We start from the raw sequence: 22,284 nt of genomic DNA, 5'->3' as shown, positions 1-22,284 counted from the left end.
GAAGTGGGAGTGGGTGGGTAGGGGAGCAGGGGCAGGGGGAGGGTATGGGGAACTTTCGGGATAGCATTTGAAATGTAAATAAAATAATAATAATAATAATAATAAAGATTTCTGACTCAGAAAAAAAAACAATTTTGTATTTTTTTTTTTTTTTTAACTAAGATACCACAATTGCTTGCACAATTGAAACTTTTAAAACCAGTCTGAGGTCAGTACAACCTTTGGTTCGCCATTACCAACTGTGTCTGTTGCTATGGAAACTCAGCAGGGACTAGCAGTGTTATAGTTGTAAGGACCACTCCTGGCTTATTTGCATCCAGTTTAAGTTCAGAAAATTTCTAAAAGAATAAAAGGTCTCTCCTGTGCCAGTGGGCAACCAGCAAGAGCTTGCCAGTTTGTAGCCTTCAGGGTTGAGGGGGTTTTTCTCTTCCTGGAGGCTTTTAGTGAGTGTGTTATAGCTCATGTTTGTTCTGTGTGTCAATGTTTTGCTACCTTTTTTTGTGTAAAGTGATTTATTATTTTGTTTAGGATTTTATCTTTGGTTTATACTTTTAAAAGTTGAAAGTGTTTTCCATTTTCATAGAGAACTGAAAAAAGAAGTCATACATTTTCAAAAAGAAAAATCAAATTTCTCATTTTTGCTCCACATATAGTAACATTTTAGTGAGTTCTTGCTGCTATACAGGCTTACAGGGGATGATAAGCTGATATCTCTTTCAGCATTAAACAACACATACCAACACCAAATTTCTCATACACACCATTCTCACCAAGTGACTAAAATTCCAATTAAATTTTGGACTTAAAAAACTAGGAAACTACTTGTTTTTATGAGTTTCCAGCCACACTTGGGGCATTCTTATACCTGACTAGGAGGACACTACAGGATAAAACTCTGGAAAACATTCTAGAGAGTATGATAATTAAATCCAGTCTTCATGATTCAAGCTTGAGGCTCTTATCACATGAAAAATAACAAATATTCAGACTTAGTTGCTCAGTTTAGTGTAGCCCGAGTTCTTTATTTTTAGTTTCATTGGCTTTCATAACTGTTAGTGCCTTGGCCTCCCCAAGTCACCATGTAGCTACCTTGGTAGTGTGAAACATTGTTTACATAATGAGAACATTATCTAGCTATAGAGATTTTATAAGAAACAATTAAATAACTCATCTTAAAATATTCTGAAATATATACACATATATAACTGTCAAACATATTCTAGACAGATAGGCAACTTGAGTAGCCATATCGTTCTTCCTATTGCTATAACAAAATACCTGATAGAAGCAACTTTAGCAAAGAAAGTTGTGTTTTAGTTCACAGTCTAAGTGTATCATGGTGATGATGAACAGTGAAAGTAGTTGTAACTATGGCAAGAGTATGTGAGCTCATGCATCACACTATGTCCAAAGTCAGGAGGCAGAAAGGCGGGCTGCTACCTGCTCAGTTTGCTTGCTTTTTTCTTTACTATTCAGTCCATGATACCTTCACTGATATGCTCAGAGATACATGTGTTTCCTAGGTAACTCTAAGTCCAGTCAAATTGGTAATTAAAAAAATATCTATCATGTAGAAGCATAATTAGTAGGATGTATCTCAGTTATTTATTTATTTATTTATTTATTTAGGTTTTTTGAGACAGAGTTTCTCTGTGTAGCCTTGGCTGTCCTGGAACTCACTTTGTAGACCAGGCTGGCCTCGAACTCAGAAATCCGCCTGCCTCTGCCTCCCAAGTGCTGGGATTAAAGGCGTGTGCCACCACGCCTGGCATATCTCAGTAATTTTGATTGAACATTCTAAGCTACAAAATAAAGAAGGTGGTTTGAACTAATTACATATTTGACTTAAATTTTTTAAAATAAAAATGTGTGTATGTGACTGTAGTGTGTTTATAAGTGCACGTTTGTGTATGTATGTATATATATTCACGCCTGTGGAGGCCAGAGGATGATATTGAGTATCTTCCTCAATCACTTTCCCCTCATTTTTTGAAACAGTGTCTCACTAATTTGTTAGACTGGCTTACTAGCCAGTGAGTTCCAAATTCATCTGTCTTCACCCTCCTAGGTCCCGAACGGAGCTACCACTTATGTTTGGTTTTTGCTTTTTTAATGTAGGCACTAGCAATCTGAATTCAACTGCCACACTTTTGATTTTGTGTGCACCATTAAACTAGACTTATTCAGAATTTCATGAACTAGGACTATATGTAAACATATAGTTAAACTAATTATGAAAGAGCTTGACATTAAAATACATGGCAGGTGAAAGTCAGTGCCTGTACTGACCCTTTGCTCTTGGAGGCTGTTGGTGCTCGCTGCTGATCAAGATTCTTGAGACTTTTTTTTTTTTTTTTTTCCCCAGACAGGGTTTCTCTGTATAGACCTGGTTGTCCTGGAACTCACTTTGTAGACCAGGCTGGCCTCGAACTCAGAAATCCACCTGCCTCTGCCTCCCGAGTGCTGGGGTTAAAGGCATGCGCCAAGGAGTCTTGAGACTTGAAGACAACAGTCAACCAGCAGTGCAGAATTACCCACTATGTGTGCCAGTTACTGACCTTCCCTATTTTCTCAATACAAAATGTGATCTGGTTTTTTAAAAGACTTTTAAAATTAATAAAAACTTGCATTGATGTATTTATATCATTTCTAAACAGTTTGATGCTTGCAGTTTGGGAGTGTTGAATGCTAAAATGAAAATGAGTTTTTGGTTTTGGTTAGGAGAATGCACCTATTAAAGAAAATCTTTAGGCAATTTTTATCCAGCTTCATGAAAGTATAACACCTTAAAATATATACTCCAAGGACTTTCTCTTTAACTTCATGTTCTTCAGTAGGTCAGATTGTAAAATTTGTTTTGTAAAGGAAGGAATGAGCATAAGAGAGATGCCTACCTAAAAGAGCTAAATGTGCTCTGGTGACTAGTGTAGAGTTCCCTATTGTATGTGACTTTGTTCCCTTAAAGTATTAGCTATTTTATACAGTTTACTCAGTTTTGCCTTTTTCTCTTTTTGTATTCTTAGACTGGAAAAGTAAGAAGAGCTTTCCTGCCTTTTTAATTACCAAACTACTCTCAATTTTCATTGAAACAATTCAAAGAAAGAATGCAGTCTTTCTATACCTGGTAAATATTTTCTACTAAGTAAAACCATTCATTTACTAGCCACTGATAAACCCAGGTGTTATGGTGATTGCCTTTTATTTTATGGATTGTCTATTAAAATGACTTATCAAATAAATAATTTTTCATTTTAGTACTGAAGTCTGTTTAAGATTTAGTGATGTTTTGGAATGATACTTGGGATGCCTGTGACCTAGCCAGCAATAGAAATGGAGTCAAGTTAGCTTTAGCATTTAGTATATCATCTGTATTTTATTATAATGAAAGAGTAGCAGTAATCCTTGATGGTAGTTTAGTAGAAGCACTTTGTGACTAATAGTTTTATAAAATAAATCTAATGAGTAAAATATTATTTAACATTCATTTAAACAATGATCTAAGATTAGCAAGAACAAGTAACTTATTTAAAGAAATTCAGCTAAGTAGTAGAGAACTGAAACAGAATCTAGAACAGAATCTGTTATTGGTTTTTTTATTTTTATGACTTCTTTTTACTTTTTTCAATTTCCTTAAATATGAAGTAATATGTCTAAAGAATAAAAAATTTGTAGTAACATTTCATATGGGTTTTTTAGAGTATATAGTAATAGAGAAGACACTAGTTTCATGTGCTCCTTGTAAAATACTTCACCTATACTAACGACACTGTTGGCAACTCTTTGCTGGCTGGCTGGTGTGTGTGTGTGTGTGTGTGTGTGTGTGTGTGTGTGTGTGTATTTAAAACTTACCTACAAACTTTTGAGAATATTATTGTGCCTGTTTACCAACGACATTCCCACTATATATAAAAAGTGTAAGATTAGAGGAAATAGGGAGAAAGAAGAGAACACATATAAATTATTTGGTCCTTTTTACAAGTTACAGTCTTCATCAGTGTTTGCTAACTCTAAATATTTGTTGATTGTTGTGATACTCTGAAATGTGTCTTCCTGGGATTGTCATAGAGTGCACACATGGACAGAGAGAGATCTTTGTCTTGATTTATAGTTTAAGTCTTCTGGAGAAAATATTATTTCAGGATTAAAACATGGAGAAAAGGAAAAGAACAGCACCTTATTCTTCAGTGATGCGTTTCATTAGTTCTAGCAATCTGTAGATGTTTTACCATGTACAACAAACATGCTTTCTTGCTATGGTGTAAAGCCTAGTTAGAAGATAGAAATATCCATGAGTTTCCACTCTTATTCTTTTCATGCATTAGGAGAATGTTGACAGTAGCATTTATTGAATGTTTATCAAGAGATTGTAATAATACCTGAATTATTTTATAAGCCCTGGTTATTTTAAAATAACATTCTCACTTTAGGAATACCCTTGGATACAATCCCCCTTTCTCACATGGGCAAGCTTAAGTTCACAAGCCATATTAGTTCCTAAGGATGCCACAGCTGCAGTATCTTAAGCATCAGGAACTTACTACTTCATAGCTCTAGGGAAGTGGCTCTTGACCCTTCTGACTGAGACTCTTTAGTACAGTTCCTCATGTTGTAGTGACCCCCCCCACTATAAAATTATTATTTTTAAAAGTAATGTTTTCATTGCTACTTCATAACTAACTTTGCTATTGTTATGAATCATTATGTTTTTTGTTTTGTTTTGTTTTGGAAATAGAAGTTTGCCAAAGGGGTCACAACCCACATGTTGAGAACCACTGCTCCAGAGGCTGTCAGTCTAACATAAGGTGATATCAGGGTTGGTTCTTACCTTCCTTCTTTGTTGTCTCTGTTCAGATTTCCCCGTTTTATAAGGACAGAAACACTAATGACTTCATCTTACTTAGTTGGTTTTAGAATAGTACTAAGTTCATGCATTCTAGGTAATCTCTCTACCACCGAACTACCTCCCCAACCCAATCATATCACCTTAATATCATTTTCAAAAGCCATATGTCTAAAATTAGGTTATGTTTGCTGGCAGAAATCCAATCATTCCATAGCAGTCTTCATTCAGCATTTCCTCCCCACCCCTGCCTATAGTTCCCATTTTAGTTTTAATTAAGGCATTGCTTTTCCATTGAGGATACAGTGCTTATAACATGCAATGCTATTTCTTTTCCCTGTGTTTTATGGTAAAGTATGGAGGGTACCCAAAAACTTACTGTAGTAGCTCTAACTTTAAAACTGCCACAGAACTTGCTAAATTTGGTCCCTTCATAGCTTTTTCTGTGGAATGTTGTGTCTCTGTTTGGACTGACTTAACTCTCTCAGTGATGGGCTCTGAAGAAGTGCCACAGAGGGAGAAGTTCCCAACTCAGGAAGCGCCCAGGCATTCCTCCTGGCATGCAGCTACTCTGTTACAGCTTGAAAGTAATGGGGTAATGGTGAGTTGCACACTTTGTCCTGGTGTTCAGCTTCTTTCTCTGTAGTCTGATTCTTACCTTGCTAACTGATGGTTTCATTGTATTTGTCTAGAATCTGTTGTTTGTCCTCATCATTGATCTTGCTTGGAAGATTCTCATCTTCAACTTCTGTTGTCATATTGAAAGCATAGAATTCCAGTGAATTCTTTGGTAATACGTTATTTCTCTGTTTCTCTCCAAGCTTGTACTTTCAAGCTTCCTGGGCCATTCATGCATTATCTTCTTACTCAAGAGGCCCTTGTATTAGGGATGGTTATCTTGTCTCCTTTGTGCTCTTGTCTGCATTAGAAACATTGAGGGTGCCAATGGCATCAGTGTCAAAAGTGACTTCAGTCTGAGAAATATCACAGACTACAGAAGGTAGGCCTATGTGTTCAAGTTTTCCATGTAGGTTGTTCTTGGTCATGGCTCTTTCACCTTCATATACTGGAATGAGCATACCTGCAGGTTGTAAAAGCAAGTGGTGAAGATCTGTGTCTAGTTGGTAGGAATGATAATATTATGCTTGGTGAGGATAGTCATGACTCTACCAGCAGTTTCAGTACCAAGGAGAAGAGGAGTGTCATCCAAGAGGAGCAAATCCTTAACGTTCTCAGAATTGTTTCCAGATAGAGTTGTCTCCAGGTGGTCCTCTGGACAGCTGTACTATAAGCAACAGCTTCATCAGGGCTAATGTTCAAATTCAGTTTTTTTTCCATTGAAGAAATCTCATAGAAGCTTCTGAATCCTGGGGATTATGGTAGAACCATTCACCAGGACATTGTGACTTGTCTAGTTTGACATCTCAAAGGTGCTTTTCTACAGAATCCACAATGCCACAGAAATAGGTCAGCATTCAGTTCTTGAGCACAGGTAATGGTAAGGGTAATGGAGTTAATGAAATCAGTTCCTCAGAGAAAGACTCAATCTCCTTCCCAGCTTAGGTACTAGAGGAGAGGGTACATGCCTGCTTGCCAGCAGTACACAGACATTAGGCAGCTCTCTTGTTTTCACGATGTTCTTGTGCTTGCATTTAAACAGAACAATAAAATGATTACAATCCAGTTGTCAATCTTCTCTATCCAAGTGGGTGCTTCTAGCTGTAAGTTAGACCTCAAAAGTGAGGGTTGACATGTTAAAAATGTCACCTAAATAACTCGGCACATTTCTTTCAACTCCAGCCTTCCTATCTAAGCCATAAGCAGTAGCAGTAGTAGTTGGCTAGTTGATAATTTTAAGTACATTGAGCCCAGAATCTACATCTTTGGTTGCCTACCTCTGAGAGTCATTGAAGTCAACTGGCACTGTAATAATAGCATTGGTAATCTTTCCAACATAGGCTTCTCCAATAGTCTTCATCTTTGTCAGAACCATAGAACACACCTCCTCTGGGTAGAAAGAAGCTTTTTGACTCCCCTTTGTATTCTGCTTGGACATTAGACCTGTGTACATTATTCACCATCATGAAGGACCAGTGCTTCAGATCAGACTGAACAACAGCATCATTAAACCTATACCCAATCAGACATTTGGGTTTTTTGTTTTGTTTTGTTTTGTTTTGTTTGTTTGTCTGTTTGTTTTAAATAAAACAAAACTGTGTTGTTAAGGTACTTCACAATCCAATTCTTCACAGCATCCTAGGTTCATCACTGTGTCAGTGATTCAGTCATCGTGGTCAATGGCAATTCCACTTTCCTTGCTTGAAGACACCTACACAGGAGGAGGCAGTGCTAAGATCAATGCCAACTGCAGGTCCTTTAGATATGTTTGCTTCCATGTTGGTTCAGCTATACTGACAAGAAGACCACACAACCCTGAAAATTGCTGATATATTCAATGAGTCGGTTTCATAAATAGGACAGTTTGAGATAGTACATTGCTGTGCCAATAAATAGTATTTTTAAATAATGTGACAGTATAATCTAAAATACAGATTTATAATTAATTTTCTAATACTGTCTAATGTCTGTGGAGATTTTATTTTAAATTAACAGAGTTTCTAACATAATAGACTTTGGAGCTATAATTTGATGTTTTCAGTAAATCTTTCTTTGGACAATAAATGATGACACAAAAGCTGAGACTGATACTTAGGTCTGAGCTTAAATATGAACTTTAATAAAATTCAGAGGGTCTAATGTGGACTTCTCTTCCATAAGATACTGAAAAGTCCATCAGGATTCTGTGTAAATGATTATAAGTACAATCTGACAGTAAGTAATCACTCTTTGATAACTCTGGATTTCTATCATCATCATGTTCCTATGATTAGGCATTTTTGAGAGTTTGGGAAAGCAAAGCTACACTGGCATAAAACCCACCAGTGTACGACAGGGCTCATGCAGGTTTGTTAATCACTGATAGATTTCATTCATTAGTGTTGCTTTAGTTTATGAGTATGGGTATTTTGCCTGCGTATATGTGTGTGCACCTTACTTTGTGCCTACAGAAGTCACAGGACAGTGTTGGGTCCCCTGAGCTGGAGTTGTGGATGGTTGTGAAACCTCGTGTGGGTTCTGGGAACTGAGCCTGTATCCTCTGCAAGAGCAGCCAGTGCTCTTATCCACTGAACCGTCTCTCCGGCCTCTCATTCATTGTCATTTTTATTTAGTTTGTCTAAATTATGCAACATTTGGTAAAGATTCTTTTAAGTCTGCATCTGTCTTTTTCACCTTCTTTCCTTCCTAGTGCAGGACTTTGTTAGCCAAGCATTCTGCCATTGAGCTACATGCTCAGAGTTTTTCTTGAAGTTTAAAAACATTTCAACAAGTTTCTTTGGTGCCCTAGATTATTTTTGGATGGTAGTGACATTAAAAATAACAACAATAACAACAACTAATATCTGATGTCATGTGTCTTCATTGTTGTTCCATGTGCCTAAAAAATACAGTGACAGAGGATGACGAGAGTATTAAAGTTATACTTATTTTTATATCTATGTTTCTAGATTTATTTTTATGTGTATGAGTGGTTTTGCCTGTATCATATGTATGCACATGTGTGTGTCTGGTGAAGGCTAGAAAAGGGCATTGGATCCCCATGGTGGTTGTAAGCTACTGTGATGAAAACTACTGAGCCATCTCTCTAGACTCTAATGTTTTTGGTTTTTTTTTTTTTTTTTAAGATTTATTTACTTATTTTATGTATGTGAGTACACTGCAGCTGTTTTCAGACACACCAGAAGAGGGTATCAGATCCTATTACAGATGGTTGTAAGCCACTGTGTGGTTGCTGGGAATTGAACTTAGGACCTCTGGAGCAGTCAGTGCTCTTAACAGCTGAGCCATCTCTCCAGCCTAAACTCTAATTCTAATATAGTATTTTATAGTTTATTTTGTTTTGTTCCTTTGTTTATAGGATTTAAATTCTCTTTTCAACAGTGATAAACCTAGCTCAGTTTATTAGATTTAACCTTCCTTATGTAACCAATTTCCTCATCCCTGCCTTGTTTTTGGGCTGAATTGTGGAAGACAGACACAGAGAGAGAGCTATCATTTTTATGACAAATGTTAAACTGGTCAGATTGGCTCTACCTTTGTTTCATGTAATTCTTCTACTATGTATAATTTGAAAAAAAAAAAAAAAAAAAGCTGGTTTCTCGTTGGTGGGAGCTCTCTGATATTGATGGTTTCCCTAGAACATGAACAGTTAGCCATAAATGATTTAGTCAGGAAGAATATAACATAACCTTAGTCCACTCAAACTAGACAAAGGTTATTTAAAACATAAATTATAATTTGGTTATTATTGCTTTTAATTTCTTTCCTGATGACAACTTATAAGGTGTCTTTCTAATCATGCTCAACTTAAACTTTAAATCATGAAAGTTGTTCTTTGAGGGAAAAGATGGGAAACTAAGCATTGTATTAGTTTCTTTTCTATTTCCATGAATACAGTACTCTGCTTGGGAGGAGGGTGAATACAGTCCATCTCTGGCAAGGCAGGCATGATGTCAGGAACTTGAGGTTACCCTCAAGTCAGGAAGTCAGGAAGCAGAGCAAGAACAAGATGTAGGGATTGACTATAAAACCTCCCCAAGTGACACTTGTAGCAAAGCTCCAACCCTCTAGATGTTTCATAGCCTTTCCAGACAGTGCCACCAGCTGGAGATTCAACACATAATCTTATGAGATACTTTTCACATTCAAATCCCCAGAACACCACACCTCCTAATCCTTCCCAAACTGTTTCACTAAATGGGGATTAAGCACTCGAACATATAAACTCATTCTCATTAAAACCACCACAGGCATAATTTTGAATTGTATATAATTTGAATGTTACCTTCTTCAACTCCATGTTATGCTACCATATGATAAATACTATTTCCTGTCCTTTCCATAAATGTGTTCCCCCATCTCATATCTCCAGTCCAGCTCATCTAGAAAAGAATTTTTGAAGTATTTATTGGTCTCTTCTGTCAGGGTATCTATAGGCCACTAATCAAATCCTAACCCCAGGTGTTAAAAGGAGATATGGTTGAATTAACTCTTGCTGATCTTACAGATTTTTAAGGTGTTCTTTTTTCGGTTCAGTTTTAAACTTAGGAGTTCTTTGTTGATATTTCAGAGAACCAAATAGTATGTACGTTTAACTCTGTGATAGAACTTATCTGACCTTTTCTTTTGGATATAAATGGTCCATAGTTGGGAAGTATAAGGGAAGGATGTTGCCTCTCATTCTTTGCTTCTATTTGTAGAAGTCTGAACATTCTTAAGAGTATTTAAACCTGTTTAAAGTGTTTATTTCAAGAATGGCCAAAAGGACTGCCATTTTATTGCCCTTTTCACTGTAGCTCAGTCACCTGCCTAGGTGAGATTTCTAGTAGAAGGGAATAAGGTTTAACCTGGCAAGCTAAGACCTTCCTTCTCTACAGAGGCAACTTGGAACTGTCTTGACCTAAGGCAAATGTTACTAACTAAATGTTACTAAATGTTACTTAGGTAGAACCAACAGTGATTGCTTGTCTGTAGCTGCAGGTCTTACTTGCTTGGATAGAAAATACCAAGTTATCATATCTTTAAGATGTTACTGTAGAGGTTTTGTATTTGTTGGTTTTGTTTTTTTTTTTTTAAGGCAAATTACAGAGGTGGTATAGAAGGGAAAACAAAATGTCTATGAATGCAGAAGAGGAGGGAATGAACCATTTTATTAATTCCAAGTGTATTCTAGTCAAATAAGTACTTCACATAAGTATGTCATGGGAAATGGAGATGTAGATTTAGGTCCATATCATCATTGCTTCTCATCATTCCCACCTATAGTAGAACTTGTCCAGTCCAACACATTGTTCTTAAACATTAATTTGGAATTAGCATCCTATACCATATTCTTGCTTATTTTAATACAAAGTGTAGTATAAAATTGATATTTTTAAAGATGTGCTGTTTATCTGATAACTCCATGTTCCTGTGGCATCTGTGGTCTCTCATTCCTGTTTTTGCTCCAGGTCAAACTTTCTACTCTTGATCCATTGTGCCCGAGATATTTTTAGGCAACCATTGGTATATAAATGCATAAAATAGGCATACATGTCAAATATTGACTGATAATAAATCATAATGTTACTTTAGAATATATTCTTGGTATGTATATTTTACCATGCTAAAATTAAAGACTAATAAATTTGCACACTAATAAGATGGACCTGCTTATTTTATTTTATATAAACATCTTAGCTGAATATTTAATACTGCAAAACATAGTGCCTTTTAACAACTTTTAGGGTTGATTGATATTTTTATTTTTCCAGTCATCAGTGTTGAGAATACCACTCACACTTTCACATCATGGAAAATGGCAGAAGTAAGTTTAGGCCCATTTTAGCTATTATTGGAAATAGTGTTCTAATGCCAAGCTAAAATTCATTTAACAATTTTTTTTAATAAAACTTGAATCATCAAGCTACACAGCCATTCTTAAAAATCAAACCTTTTTTTAATACAATCAAAGATACAGGGGTGTGTGTGTGTGTGTGTGTGTGTGTGTGTGTGTGTGTGAGCGAGCTTACATATATTTATATACACCATGTGTATACAGGTGCCTGAGAAGACCAGAAGAGGACATTTGATCCTCTTGAACTCTTGAATTTTTATATATATATATGCCACATGATGTAGGTTCTTAGAACAGAACCTGACTCGTTTGTTAGACCAGCATTTGTTATTAACTGCTAAGTTGTCTCTTTAGCCCCAGAGATGCTGTAGTTTGATACTTATGTACTTGTAATGATAGGAAAATACCAAGTCCTAAATGTCTCTATAAGAGCAGAAAACCTTGTTTGTAAGTACAGTTATCGTACTTTATAACACATAGTAATGTTGAGTCTGAACTGAGGGGCCTGAAGCAGCATTGGCTGGCACCGGGAAGTATGGCAGCATGTGCAGCACATAAGGTTCATATTGTATGTTCAGACCCCAGGCTGCAGGGAAGGGTGTAGTATAACACTGGACAAATACTGACTGTAACACCCTGTTTATTACATGTATATTTATTATACACATCTTTATTTCATAACATTTTAAAAACCAGACATTAGAATGCTTGAAGATAAGTACAAGTAAAAGCAGGTTATTAATGAGAGGGTACCTACCCTACTTTCAGCAACTATATTATCTGTATACACTTTAAACATGATGTCTTTGCTACCAATTATTAAGTCTCTTTCCTCAGTACTGAAAAAAGCCTGCTTTAGTCTCTTTCCCCCTCATTCTCACTCTCCCTCCTCCCTCCCCACCCTCTAGTTCTCTGACAGTGTAACTTAGCCTTAAGGTGTGTAGGTCTTGCAAGAACTTGGTTCTTGATATCAGTAAAATCTGCTTTGAAGTCCTGACCTGGAATTATTAATATGTCATTGAGTAGAAGGTGCTTTAGTTTTCTGTACTTTGGTTTCTTTATTCCTAAGAACTTAATAATGTTTGTATAAATGTCCTGAATTCTTTATAATGATATCTGAAATGTTATAACTTAATTTAAAACTTTAATAAACATGTTTAATGAGGCTGTGTATGTACAGAACATTTTTTTCAAACACGCAGAGGTCCATTAAGTGGTATTGCTTGAAAAATACTTATTCTGCAGTTACGTGGCTCATTTGAGGATGATGAATATTCTAAGTAACAAACTGTCTTCCCCTTGAGTTTGATTTTGATGGGAGCATGTTGCATAATAGGCAGCAGTCAGCTAATCTTCTCTGTTAATTTGGTAGTATAAAAAGATTCACATATAATGAATATCTGCTCTCAAAGATGCTTTTGTACACTCTCGCCTGCTTCTGCATTTATGCAGTTGTCTTGTTTTAAGTAGGACTTTCTCTTGATGGTGTGTGTTAATAACTGGAAAATTCCCTATCAGTAGACTAGCACCATCTTGACAAGCCTGTGTTCTGCTCCTACCTTGCTAATTGTTTCCTTGGGATTATTTGGATTGTGTAGAAAGCCTTTTGCAAATCCTCTTATTACTGAAGTCATTGTTGCCAGCAGGAATAAGATTAAAGGTGCTTAAGTCTGTAGAGTTGTTTCTAATTTGTCCATGTCATTTCAGTGGCATTTTAACAGAACTCTGCCTCCTGCCCCTCCCTTCTCCCCTGGTACTATCTCAAGTTAGGTCCAAGATGCCAGGCCATTGGAAGAAATCTCATTTTATCCTCCTAATTATTATGCTGGTACTCAGGAGATAATTTTTCCCTTCATGCACTGCCAATTAATATGCAAATGTGCTGATAAATATTTATGTATTCATTTAAATTATGCAGGGAGTGCTTTCAGTGTATTCTGTAAATGAATTGTTCCTGGACTTCAAAGTGCTGGCTGCTGTGCTAACGAGGAGAGATTTGCATAAGGCCCTAATCACACGCATACTGATTAAGCTTCATTATAGAAACTGCCAGCTGCAATCTTTGTTTCTATTTTATTACAAAAAGGGGAACTTTTCATGCTTCAGTTGCCTTGACAATGTCAGTCCTAGCTGGCAGAAGAGACTAAAACTCCTCAGAGCAACTGAAGTTTCCTTATTCAGTTGAAGATTGCTATGGTGTAACTGAAGTTGTAGTTTGCTTCTCTTGTTAATCCACTTTCCACTCCTCCCACCCTTGTTCTCTTAAGAACATAGTACAGATTTGTTAGAAATAGTAGTATTTTTCCCCTCCCCAAACGCTACCTGTTCCTCCTTGCTTTGGACTGTCTGCACCTCTTGAAGATTTTTACAGCCATGCTGGACTGCAGTGACTGTCTTCTAGGTGGGTACCAGCACAGTTCTTTTTTACAGCGTTAATATGGAAATCGCATGTGTGGCATTGACTATGCATAAATGCTCAATCACATATGCGACCAACATGGGGGAGGGGAGGGCTTGAACAGAGAAGGAGGAAAGCATTTGCAAGGCAACAGCATGCTTGAGTTTGCTGTAGGTCCCTCCTTAGGACCAGCTCTTCTGGTTCAGAGTGTATTTTCAGCAAATATTGTATTTGAATTTGCCTTGCATGGAGGAAGTTTTTGCTTTTGGGAAATTTCCAGCTCTTCAAGTGTATTTTCAGCAAATAATGTATTTGAATTTGTCTTGCATGGAGGAAATTTTTGCTTTTGGGAAATTTCTATAGAAAGTAGTATATATAATTTAAAATACATTTTAAATCAGAAACAAAATATATACTATATCAAAATAATATATAATACTAATAAAAATAGTTTACCTATCTAATAAGAATCCCTGATATAAAACCAAAAATCCTAAATGAAAAATTAAGGGGATGTCATGGTGCAGAATTAATATTGTAACTACTACTATAGTGGGAAATTACAGAGGTTACTGATCATTTTACTAAGTTACTGGCCTTTCTCAAAATTTGTCACTTTGATTTCTTGAATCCAGCTTTATCTTAGGAAATTGCAGTTTTATGTGTTTTTAAAAGCCTATTAATAGTAAATTTCCTACAGAACCGGGAGCCTGTGGGAGGTAGAGGTCCTGCTTGAGTAAATGAAGTGTTTCAAGTGACTAAAGACGGGTTGAAGTGCTCTGGCTTAGATAGATGATGCCGCGTGGTGGCCGTATTTTGTGAGGACTTTTCTCTGTTTACATGAAGAATGACTGAAGCCTTTTAAAGTCATCTGATACAAAGTACAAGAATTGGGTATCTTTAGCTTAAAACTTTAGCAGATGATTTTTATTTCCTGTGTGTTATTTTTCTATTCTGGAAATTAAAGCAGTTAATGAAAAAATAGATACATCTAAAATATCTGAATTCTTATCCAGAAAACATGGCTAAACTCAAATTAACCATATACTTGTCCATCAGAGTGAAAACTGCTATGTCAAGAATGCACATGATACAAACAACAAACTGATATTAGGAGTTCAACCCAGCAGTAATTTATAGACTGCAAATTAGACTCATGATCAGTTAAGTGACATAGGCTTCTGTGTTTTCTCTTACTAATAAAAAAAAAGGATCAGTGAATAATTTGCTTATATATTTTCTTCTAACTTACTAAGTTTGAAATTCAAGAAATGAAAGAAAAATGTCTTTTTGAACTATGTTTAACATTTATTTTTGAATATCAGAAATTAAATAACTACTTATAGTTAATACTGTCATTAAAACGGACTTCCCATCGTTAAATTGGAATTTTATCTACTCATATTTTATTTATTTGTAATTATTCTGTTTGTGTTTGAAGTAATTTTGTAAGATGCCTTTGAAGGTCTTGACAGTTCAGTAAAGGTCCTTAGAAAAGTCATATAAAATACCTGTGGCATAATTTTCAAATTTATAAGTATGGAAATTAGGTATTGAATGCAAGGCCAGGTTCATTTGTGAAGACTTAGGATTTGGTTACTGTGGTGTCTGTGCATGAGAAAATTGTTAATTCTGTTTATATTTGTTTACTGATTTATTTTTGTACTTTGCTCTAAAATATATCCTTTTTAAAGAAAACATTGAGTGTACATTCAATAATATGTTTTGAGTTTTGTGATATGTTAACTTTTCTAAGATTTTAGTTAAGTCATACAGAAAGCTGATTTTTACTAAGTTGTACACCTGGTTCTTTCAAACCTTAGTGTGCTTTCAGGTGGTATTTAAATTTTTCTGGACAGTGAGGAAGGAAGTTGTAGAACAACCTCATTTATGACCACAAACATACATGTCTAAGACCCATAAGACATGTATCAGTTACAAAAATTTACTATATTAGAAAAGATATTGCTCAGTGTCTAGAAAACAAACTGCCCAATTTCTAGGTTATAAAATATGAAAAGTTCCTAATATTTTTCCTCATTTCTTATACATGTAGGTAATGCAACTATGGGCAATATGGTTGGGACTTACAATGATTGTCTTGTCTTCTTAAACATTTCTGCCGATTTTTAAAGTTGGTATAATATAGCTTGATTTGTTCTCTTATAATAACTTAGTTAAAGGTCCTTTAAAATGGAGAAGAGATAGAACTTACTTGGTAATAGTCTTATTTTATGACAAACAGTAAGTCTGTAGTGAATGTAAAGCCAAATGTCTATTTTTGTCTATTCTGTTGTCCCTTGGGAAGAAGTAGCAGGGCATAAGTTGTTCTTGTCTCTTTTCCTACATGTTTTCTGGAATTGTTAATAGTGGTTGACAACATTTTACTATGGAAACCACAATTTAATAAACTAGAAAGAAATAACCCTAAATTAACTGGTTTGTTTGTTGGTGGGTATGACTCTTTTAGAACTATAGAGATTCCTGTTGGACCTTCTGGTGCATTTGTTATGCTTGTTTTGAATGAGGCATATGTTTGGCATACCACATTATTGGCTCTAGTTTGGCTAAGGAAGTCAAATGGAAGTGTTTAGACAAGTTTCCTTTCATCTGTTAGATTATTATTAACTGAACTTGTTTTAGTTGTAGTTAACTAATATCTTTGCTTTTAGAAAAAGAATCATTTGAGAATAACAATTCTTACTTTCTGAGATATTTCCAGCTTCCCAGTTTATTTTAAAAGTATATTACACATGCCTCTTATAAAGAATTGATTTTTTTTTATCATGTCAGACTGTAATATAATCTTTTTTACCTTAAATTTTTCTCTTAGAAGAATCTTAAATTTTATTAGATAATTTATTTATGAGTTCCTTTATGATTTAGGAACTCCTGAATATTTGTCAGGTAACCCTTTTACTCAATTTGTAATGTTGTAGCCTGCCATGTGCTATGCATGGCCTTCTTGAAATGAACCACTGTGATATTAGTTAACCTTTGCCTTGGCCATAGTTTTGCCTCCTTAACTTTATCTTCACCCCTAGTTTTTTAAACACCTTCTTTACCTTTGTCTTATTGCAGACTCAAGAATGAATAATCCGTCAGAAACCAATAAATCATCTATGGAGAGTGAAGATGCCAGCACAGGTAAGAAAACATTCTCTTATGCATCTTTTGCATTTGTTCATAGAGCTGAAATGAGAATGTCCACTTAGCTTGGATACATAGTTGACAAATATAGAGAAATTTGTGTATCTGCTTATGAAGTATGATGTAGTACTTGTAGGGACTGCAATTGTATTTAACATTATCTAACTCCTCTGAGGAGTGCTTTCTTTTTCAGATTCCATCCATCAGAGAAACTAGAGGTAGTTATGGGAATGGTCCTTTGGGACACATAGTCCTAGGTCTGGATTATGGATCTTCATTTACTAATAACTGTGTCATATGTGCCAGAAGCTGTCAGATTCTTGGTTATAGGTATAATCAGAATAGTACATGTGATCTATCCTGCATTTGATATAAATTATGCTAAAGTTTTGATTGTGTCAGTAAGAAGTTATAAACTTGCCTAGTATATTCTTACATTTCATTTTAATAAAATGTATACTTAACCCAAACCTTTTAACAAGAGAAAAACTAAGTATCTTATAAATTTTAAAAATGTAACTCTTTGAGAGAAAGGTAAATCTATAAATATATATTCAGCCCATCCTTGTGAGTCAGTCAGCTCATAGGACATTTGACAGTATAACTATCATCTGACAGATATGATACAGAAATTTCCCTAGTTTCTGCTAGAGGCAAAAATTAAAATATTAATACTAAGGGAATTATGGGCAAGGAGTTATAAAGTCATTATAAGGTAAACTAAGCTCTTTACTTACTGAAAGGATTTATTTCTCTATCATTTCAAAATATGTCTTAATTATGGGAGGTAGTAAGAAGGACAGTCTCTATTGAAACTTTGTTTTCCACTACTCCTAATCATAGATAGAAATTTAATTACAGTAGAAAATTGGGTTGACTCAGTGGAGTCTTGTGTCTGCACCTGTCTCATTGTAGAGTGTCCTGTATTTGGAAAAACACAGAAGTACTTTTTAAAAATAAGTACTTTATGGGAGACTGAGGCTTTCGTGTTCAGCTTTGCATACTCAATGTCCCTGCTCGTCTTGTTGAGGCTGGCTGAGTAGCTACAGTGGCATCTCTTTCCCAAGATGAGGAAAAGGAGCACTGCATGCTGTCCAGCCAGCTTGCTTGTTTCTCTTTCCTGTCAGGACCCCTCCTTCATTCATTCATTCATTCATTCATTCATTCATTCATTCATTTAGAGGGAGGGTTTCTCTGACCCCTCCTTTCTTTCTTTTCTTTACTCCTCTTCTCTTCTCTTCTCTTCTCTTCTCTTCTCTTCTCTTCTCTTCTCTTCTCTTCTCTTCTCTTCTCTTCTCTTCTCTTCTCTTCTCTTCTCTTTTCTTTCTTTCGAGGGAGGGTTTCTCTGGCTGTCCTGGAATTCACTTTGTTGACTAGGCTGGCCTCAAACTCAGAAATCCTCCTGCTTCTGCCTCCCGAGTGCTGGGATTAAAGGCGTGTACCACCACGTGCCGTTTGGACCGCCTTTTTATCTTATCACTGACTTATGCTGTTGTAAGTGCTTTCCAAAGGAGTGGGATTTGTTTGCAGAGAGTGACTAGTCAGTCAGACCTATGAGTAGCCTCGGAAGTGTGGGTAGGACTCCGACATCTATAGAGTACCTCCCAAATTTCTCTAAAGGAAAAAAACCTCAGAATGATTACAGAATGTTGAAAATATCTGTGATGTCAGATCCCTTGAAAATCTATATTTTTAATACCACAATTTCTCTACCATCTATTGGGTGCCTACATATTTAATTTCAACCTTTGTTATTTAAAAAAAAAAGTTTTAGTGCTGTGGATATTATCTGATTTCATTTAAATTCATATGACAAGTTAGATATTATTTCAAAGAATAGGGAGTTAAAGTATAAAACCAGAGAAGAAATAAAGGCAAGTTTAGATTGGCACCCTGTGTAAGGTTTTTCTCATGAACTATAATATATAAAATTGAAAATTTAATCAACATATTGTATGTGTTCAAACCCAAAGTCATTTATAGAACTATATAAAATAAATTCTGGCTGGAACACTTGTTGAACTTTTTGTGAATTACTTGCCTTGTGAGAATATGGAATGTGTAATAGACTCCTTTTCATATAGCTGAGAATTGTCAATTTACATAGTCACTTTTGTGTTTTGTCCTTGTTTGTTTTTAGAAACAGTGATTGGCCTGGAACACTTTTATATAAATTAAAAAAAAAACAAAAACAAAAAACAAAACTGGCCTTGAACTCCTAAAGATCCTGGTACCGCTCCCTTCAAAGGCGTTGTAACACACACTTTCAGATAGATACTTTTTAAGACCAGTAACACATTTTCCTAGACTTCTTTGTTTCTCCATCACCAGTGGTAGTGTTTAATATTCTCTTTTCTCTACAAAGAGAAAATTAATTGCTTTTCTGTAAGATCTCTGCTAATAGAGTACCATCTAGCTATATCAAATATGAGCAGATTACTACCCTGAGAGGCATAGAGCTCACTTCTTGTTTATTTGTTGCAATATGCCCTATCTTCATAGACACAGATTTGTTTCCACATTTTGGACCGTTTCAGAATCAAAGCACATTTTATTGATTACTCAGTGTTAAGGGTCTGCCACTATGCTCTTAGCACTCTCTGCTGGAATTAATTTGTTAGTTTAGAAATATAGATATATGTTTGAGTTCTGTGTTCTACATTAGATTATTATTATTATATATATTAGAAATAAAATTACAGGTTTTTGTTTTGTTTTGTTTTGTTTTGTTTTTAAAGTAGGGTATAATGGGTTATGCCCAGCACTTGGAAAATTAAAGTGGGAAGATTATCTTGAGTTTCAGGCCAGGCTAGATTACATAACAAGACCTTCCCTCAAGAAAAGAAAACGTGAAACATAGAGACACCATTTGTGCTATGATAAAGAAAATAGTAGCTTATTTAGATCATGTTATGCCTGTTTTAGTTTTCATTTTAAAATTCAGTGAACTATATAGATTGTTTGCTCTTTTTCATTTGTTTAGTAATTTGTGGGTTTGGTTTGCTTTTTTTTTTTTTTTTTTTGTAGTTCGTGAAAAAGTCCAAATTTTAAAGAAAGGAACCCTGAATATTATATAAAACCAAAGTCTAAAACTTTATAGGTTCGGGAGACAGTTGTGTTGACCTCTATTTCCTAAAATGATCACAGCTAAGAGTTTGCTTTATAAGATTTTAAGGATAATAAGAGGTATGAAAGTCAGGCATTCTGACCATACATTTTGGACAGACAATCTTCATATGCTCACAGAAAATTAGTGATTTGGGTTTGTTCAGGTTTCTGTCTTATATGTAAAATGTTATAGATGTTATTATTAGATTTGGTGCGAACAGATGAGACTCAGTCTTCAGAGGCTTAGCAAGCTTCCTAGAGCCAAGACATTAACAAAACTGGTTCTGGATAGTTTATGGTGAGTTATCCAAGATCAAGCATAGAAGAGCAACATAATGTTATTAAATGGCCTGCTTGTCTTCTTTCCTTCCTTCCTTCCTTCCTTCCTTCCTTCCTTCCTTCCTTCCTTCCTTCCTTCCTTCCTTTGTAAATTATTTTTTAAGTGGGGTATAGTGTGGTACATGACTTGTAATCAGCACTTGGGAGGAGTTGCAAAGAAATAAATACAACACACCAAAATTAACCAGATTCAAAAGACTGTACAACTCAAGGAACTTCTATCCCGTTAGATTATACATTCAGAACAGAAGCTATTAAGCTTCTTTCATGTTGAATTTTATACTTCACTATCTAATATATTTTTATGCAGTATCAGCTACCAAAACCAAAAAAAAAAAAATCCGTGGCAGAGTTAGAAAAGAAATTAGCTTCATATCCCTTCTTGTAATTTGTATCTATTTTCTACATTCAGTCCTTCCCTCAACCCCATAGCCTTTCTTCTGCTTTTTTTGTACATGTGGTATCGTAGCCCATGTACATTTATTTGCATATAACTGGCTAGTTTCTACATGAGGGAGATGATGTATTTTTTTCTTTCTGAGATTAGGTAACTTCATTTAATATTACACAATCTATGCCCATCAATTTTCCTGCAAATTTTGTGATTACATTTTTTTGTTAGAACTTTATAGAATTTCATTTTATATATCAGGTTTTCATTGGCCATTCATCTGTTGACAGACCAGATTCCAATTTCTTGCTTTAGTGAATACAGCAGCAAGGGGTGTAAATATCTCTATAATAGATTGTGGAGTTCTGGGTAGGGGCCCAGAAGTGATATAGTGAGATCATGTAGTAGTTCTATTTTTAATTATTTGAGAAATTTCCAAGCTGATTTCCACAATGTCTATACTAATTTGCATCTCTCCCAACAGTAATGTCACCACATCTTCTATCACATTTGTTAGACTTATTGATGACAACCATTCTCACTGGGGCAAGGTCTCATCTTAGAGTAGTTTAAATTCTCATTTCCCTGATGGCTAGGGATATTAACACATTAAAAATAGTTATTAGCCATTTTTGTTTGTTTCTTTTTTTTTAATTTTCTATTTAACTTATCTGCCCATTTGTTAATTGGCAGTTTTATTTCCTTGGTATTTGACTTCTGCAGCTCTTTTTAAATTCTGAACATTAGCACTCTGTCTGAAGTGTGATATAAAGATTTTCTGCCATTCTGTATGTAGGCTGTCAGTTTGCTCTGTTGATTATTTCTTTTAATGATTTTTAAATACACTTATAGGCAAGGTAAAATGAACCACACTGAAGGGAGAAAGTGTACAAATTAAAACAAGTGGGTTGGAGGAGAAACCAGAGTTCTCATTTCAAGAAGCCAAATGACTGTTGATGGATGTTGTGGCTTGCCTGTAAGTCCAGCCTTGAAAAGCAGTGATGGGACATTCTCTAAGCAAGCTGGCTAGCAAGACTACTCAGTGAATATGGAGGAAGAGTGATCAGGTATGATTCCTAACATCAATCTCATGTGCAATGAACTATGCACATGCAGAAACATGCATGCACACCACACACATAATGGCAGCAGTACACAGAACAGAAGGTTAGCTTTGTAAGTGAAGGTGGGAAGAAGACAGGAGAGCTGCATTTGTGGTCTCCAGTACTCCAGGTGCCTACTGCACCCAGGTGCAGTGCAGTAAGATAATGATTTTGATATCAAATTCACCTTACATAAAAATACATATTAAAAAATAAGCAGTCAACATTGAGACTATTCCTTAAGAAGTATGTGATTCATGAGAATTCAGTGTAAGGAAAAATGTATTTCCAGTTGGAAAGAAAGTGTTATGGAAGACATCATTAGAGGAGGTAGAATTTATGCTGCCCATTGAAGAATGGGTTACATTTAAACATAATGGTGGTTGACATTTTACCTTCAGCATGAAGAAGCAGTAAAAGCTAAGATGAAGTGAAAGAAAGTTGTACCAAGTATCCCTGACTTTCTCTCTCTCTCTCTTTTTTTTTTTTTTTTTTTTTTTT

The 22,284-nt window shown here is 35.4% G+C and overlaps 1 protein-coding gene and 1 pseudogene across 3 annotated transcripts in view; one reads left to right on the top strand and one right to left on the bottom strand.

The window, feature by feature from the left end:
* Pou2f1 (POU class 2 homeobox 1) overlaps positions 1-22,284 on the top strand; it is a 133,451-nt gene that overhangs the window by 51,254 nt on the left and 59,913 nt on the right. Inside the window, exons 1-2 of one of the 3 annotated variants that reach the window (XM_021198721.2) lie at positions 13,549-13,695; positions 16,774-16,839. In XM_021198721.2, coding sequence (XP_021054380.1) covers positions 13,668-13,695; positions 16,774-16,839 — 94 coding nt within the window. In that variant the 5' untranslated portion in view covers positions 13,549-13,667. Of the gene's footprint in view, positions 1-13,548; positions 13,696-16,773; positions 16,840-22,284 lie in introns of those variants that run through there. The other 2 variants (XM_021198722.1, XM_021198724.2) reach the window with 2 other exon arrangements.
* LOC110321324 lies at positions 5,503-7,236 on the bottom strand (annotated as a pseudogene).

The sequence above is a fragment of the Mus pahari genome, chromosome 5 (assembly GCF_900095145.1).
Source record: "Mus pahari chromosome 5, PAHARI_EIJ_v1.1, whole genome shotgun sequence".
Taxonomy (NCBI): Eukaryota; Metazoa; Chordata; class Mammalia; order Rodentia; family Muridae; genus Mus; species Mus pahari.
This window is presented reverse-complemented; position numbering and strand designations above follow the sequence as displayed.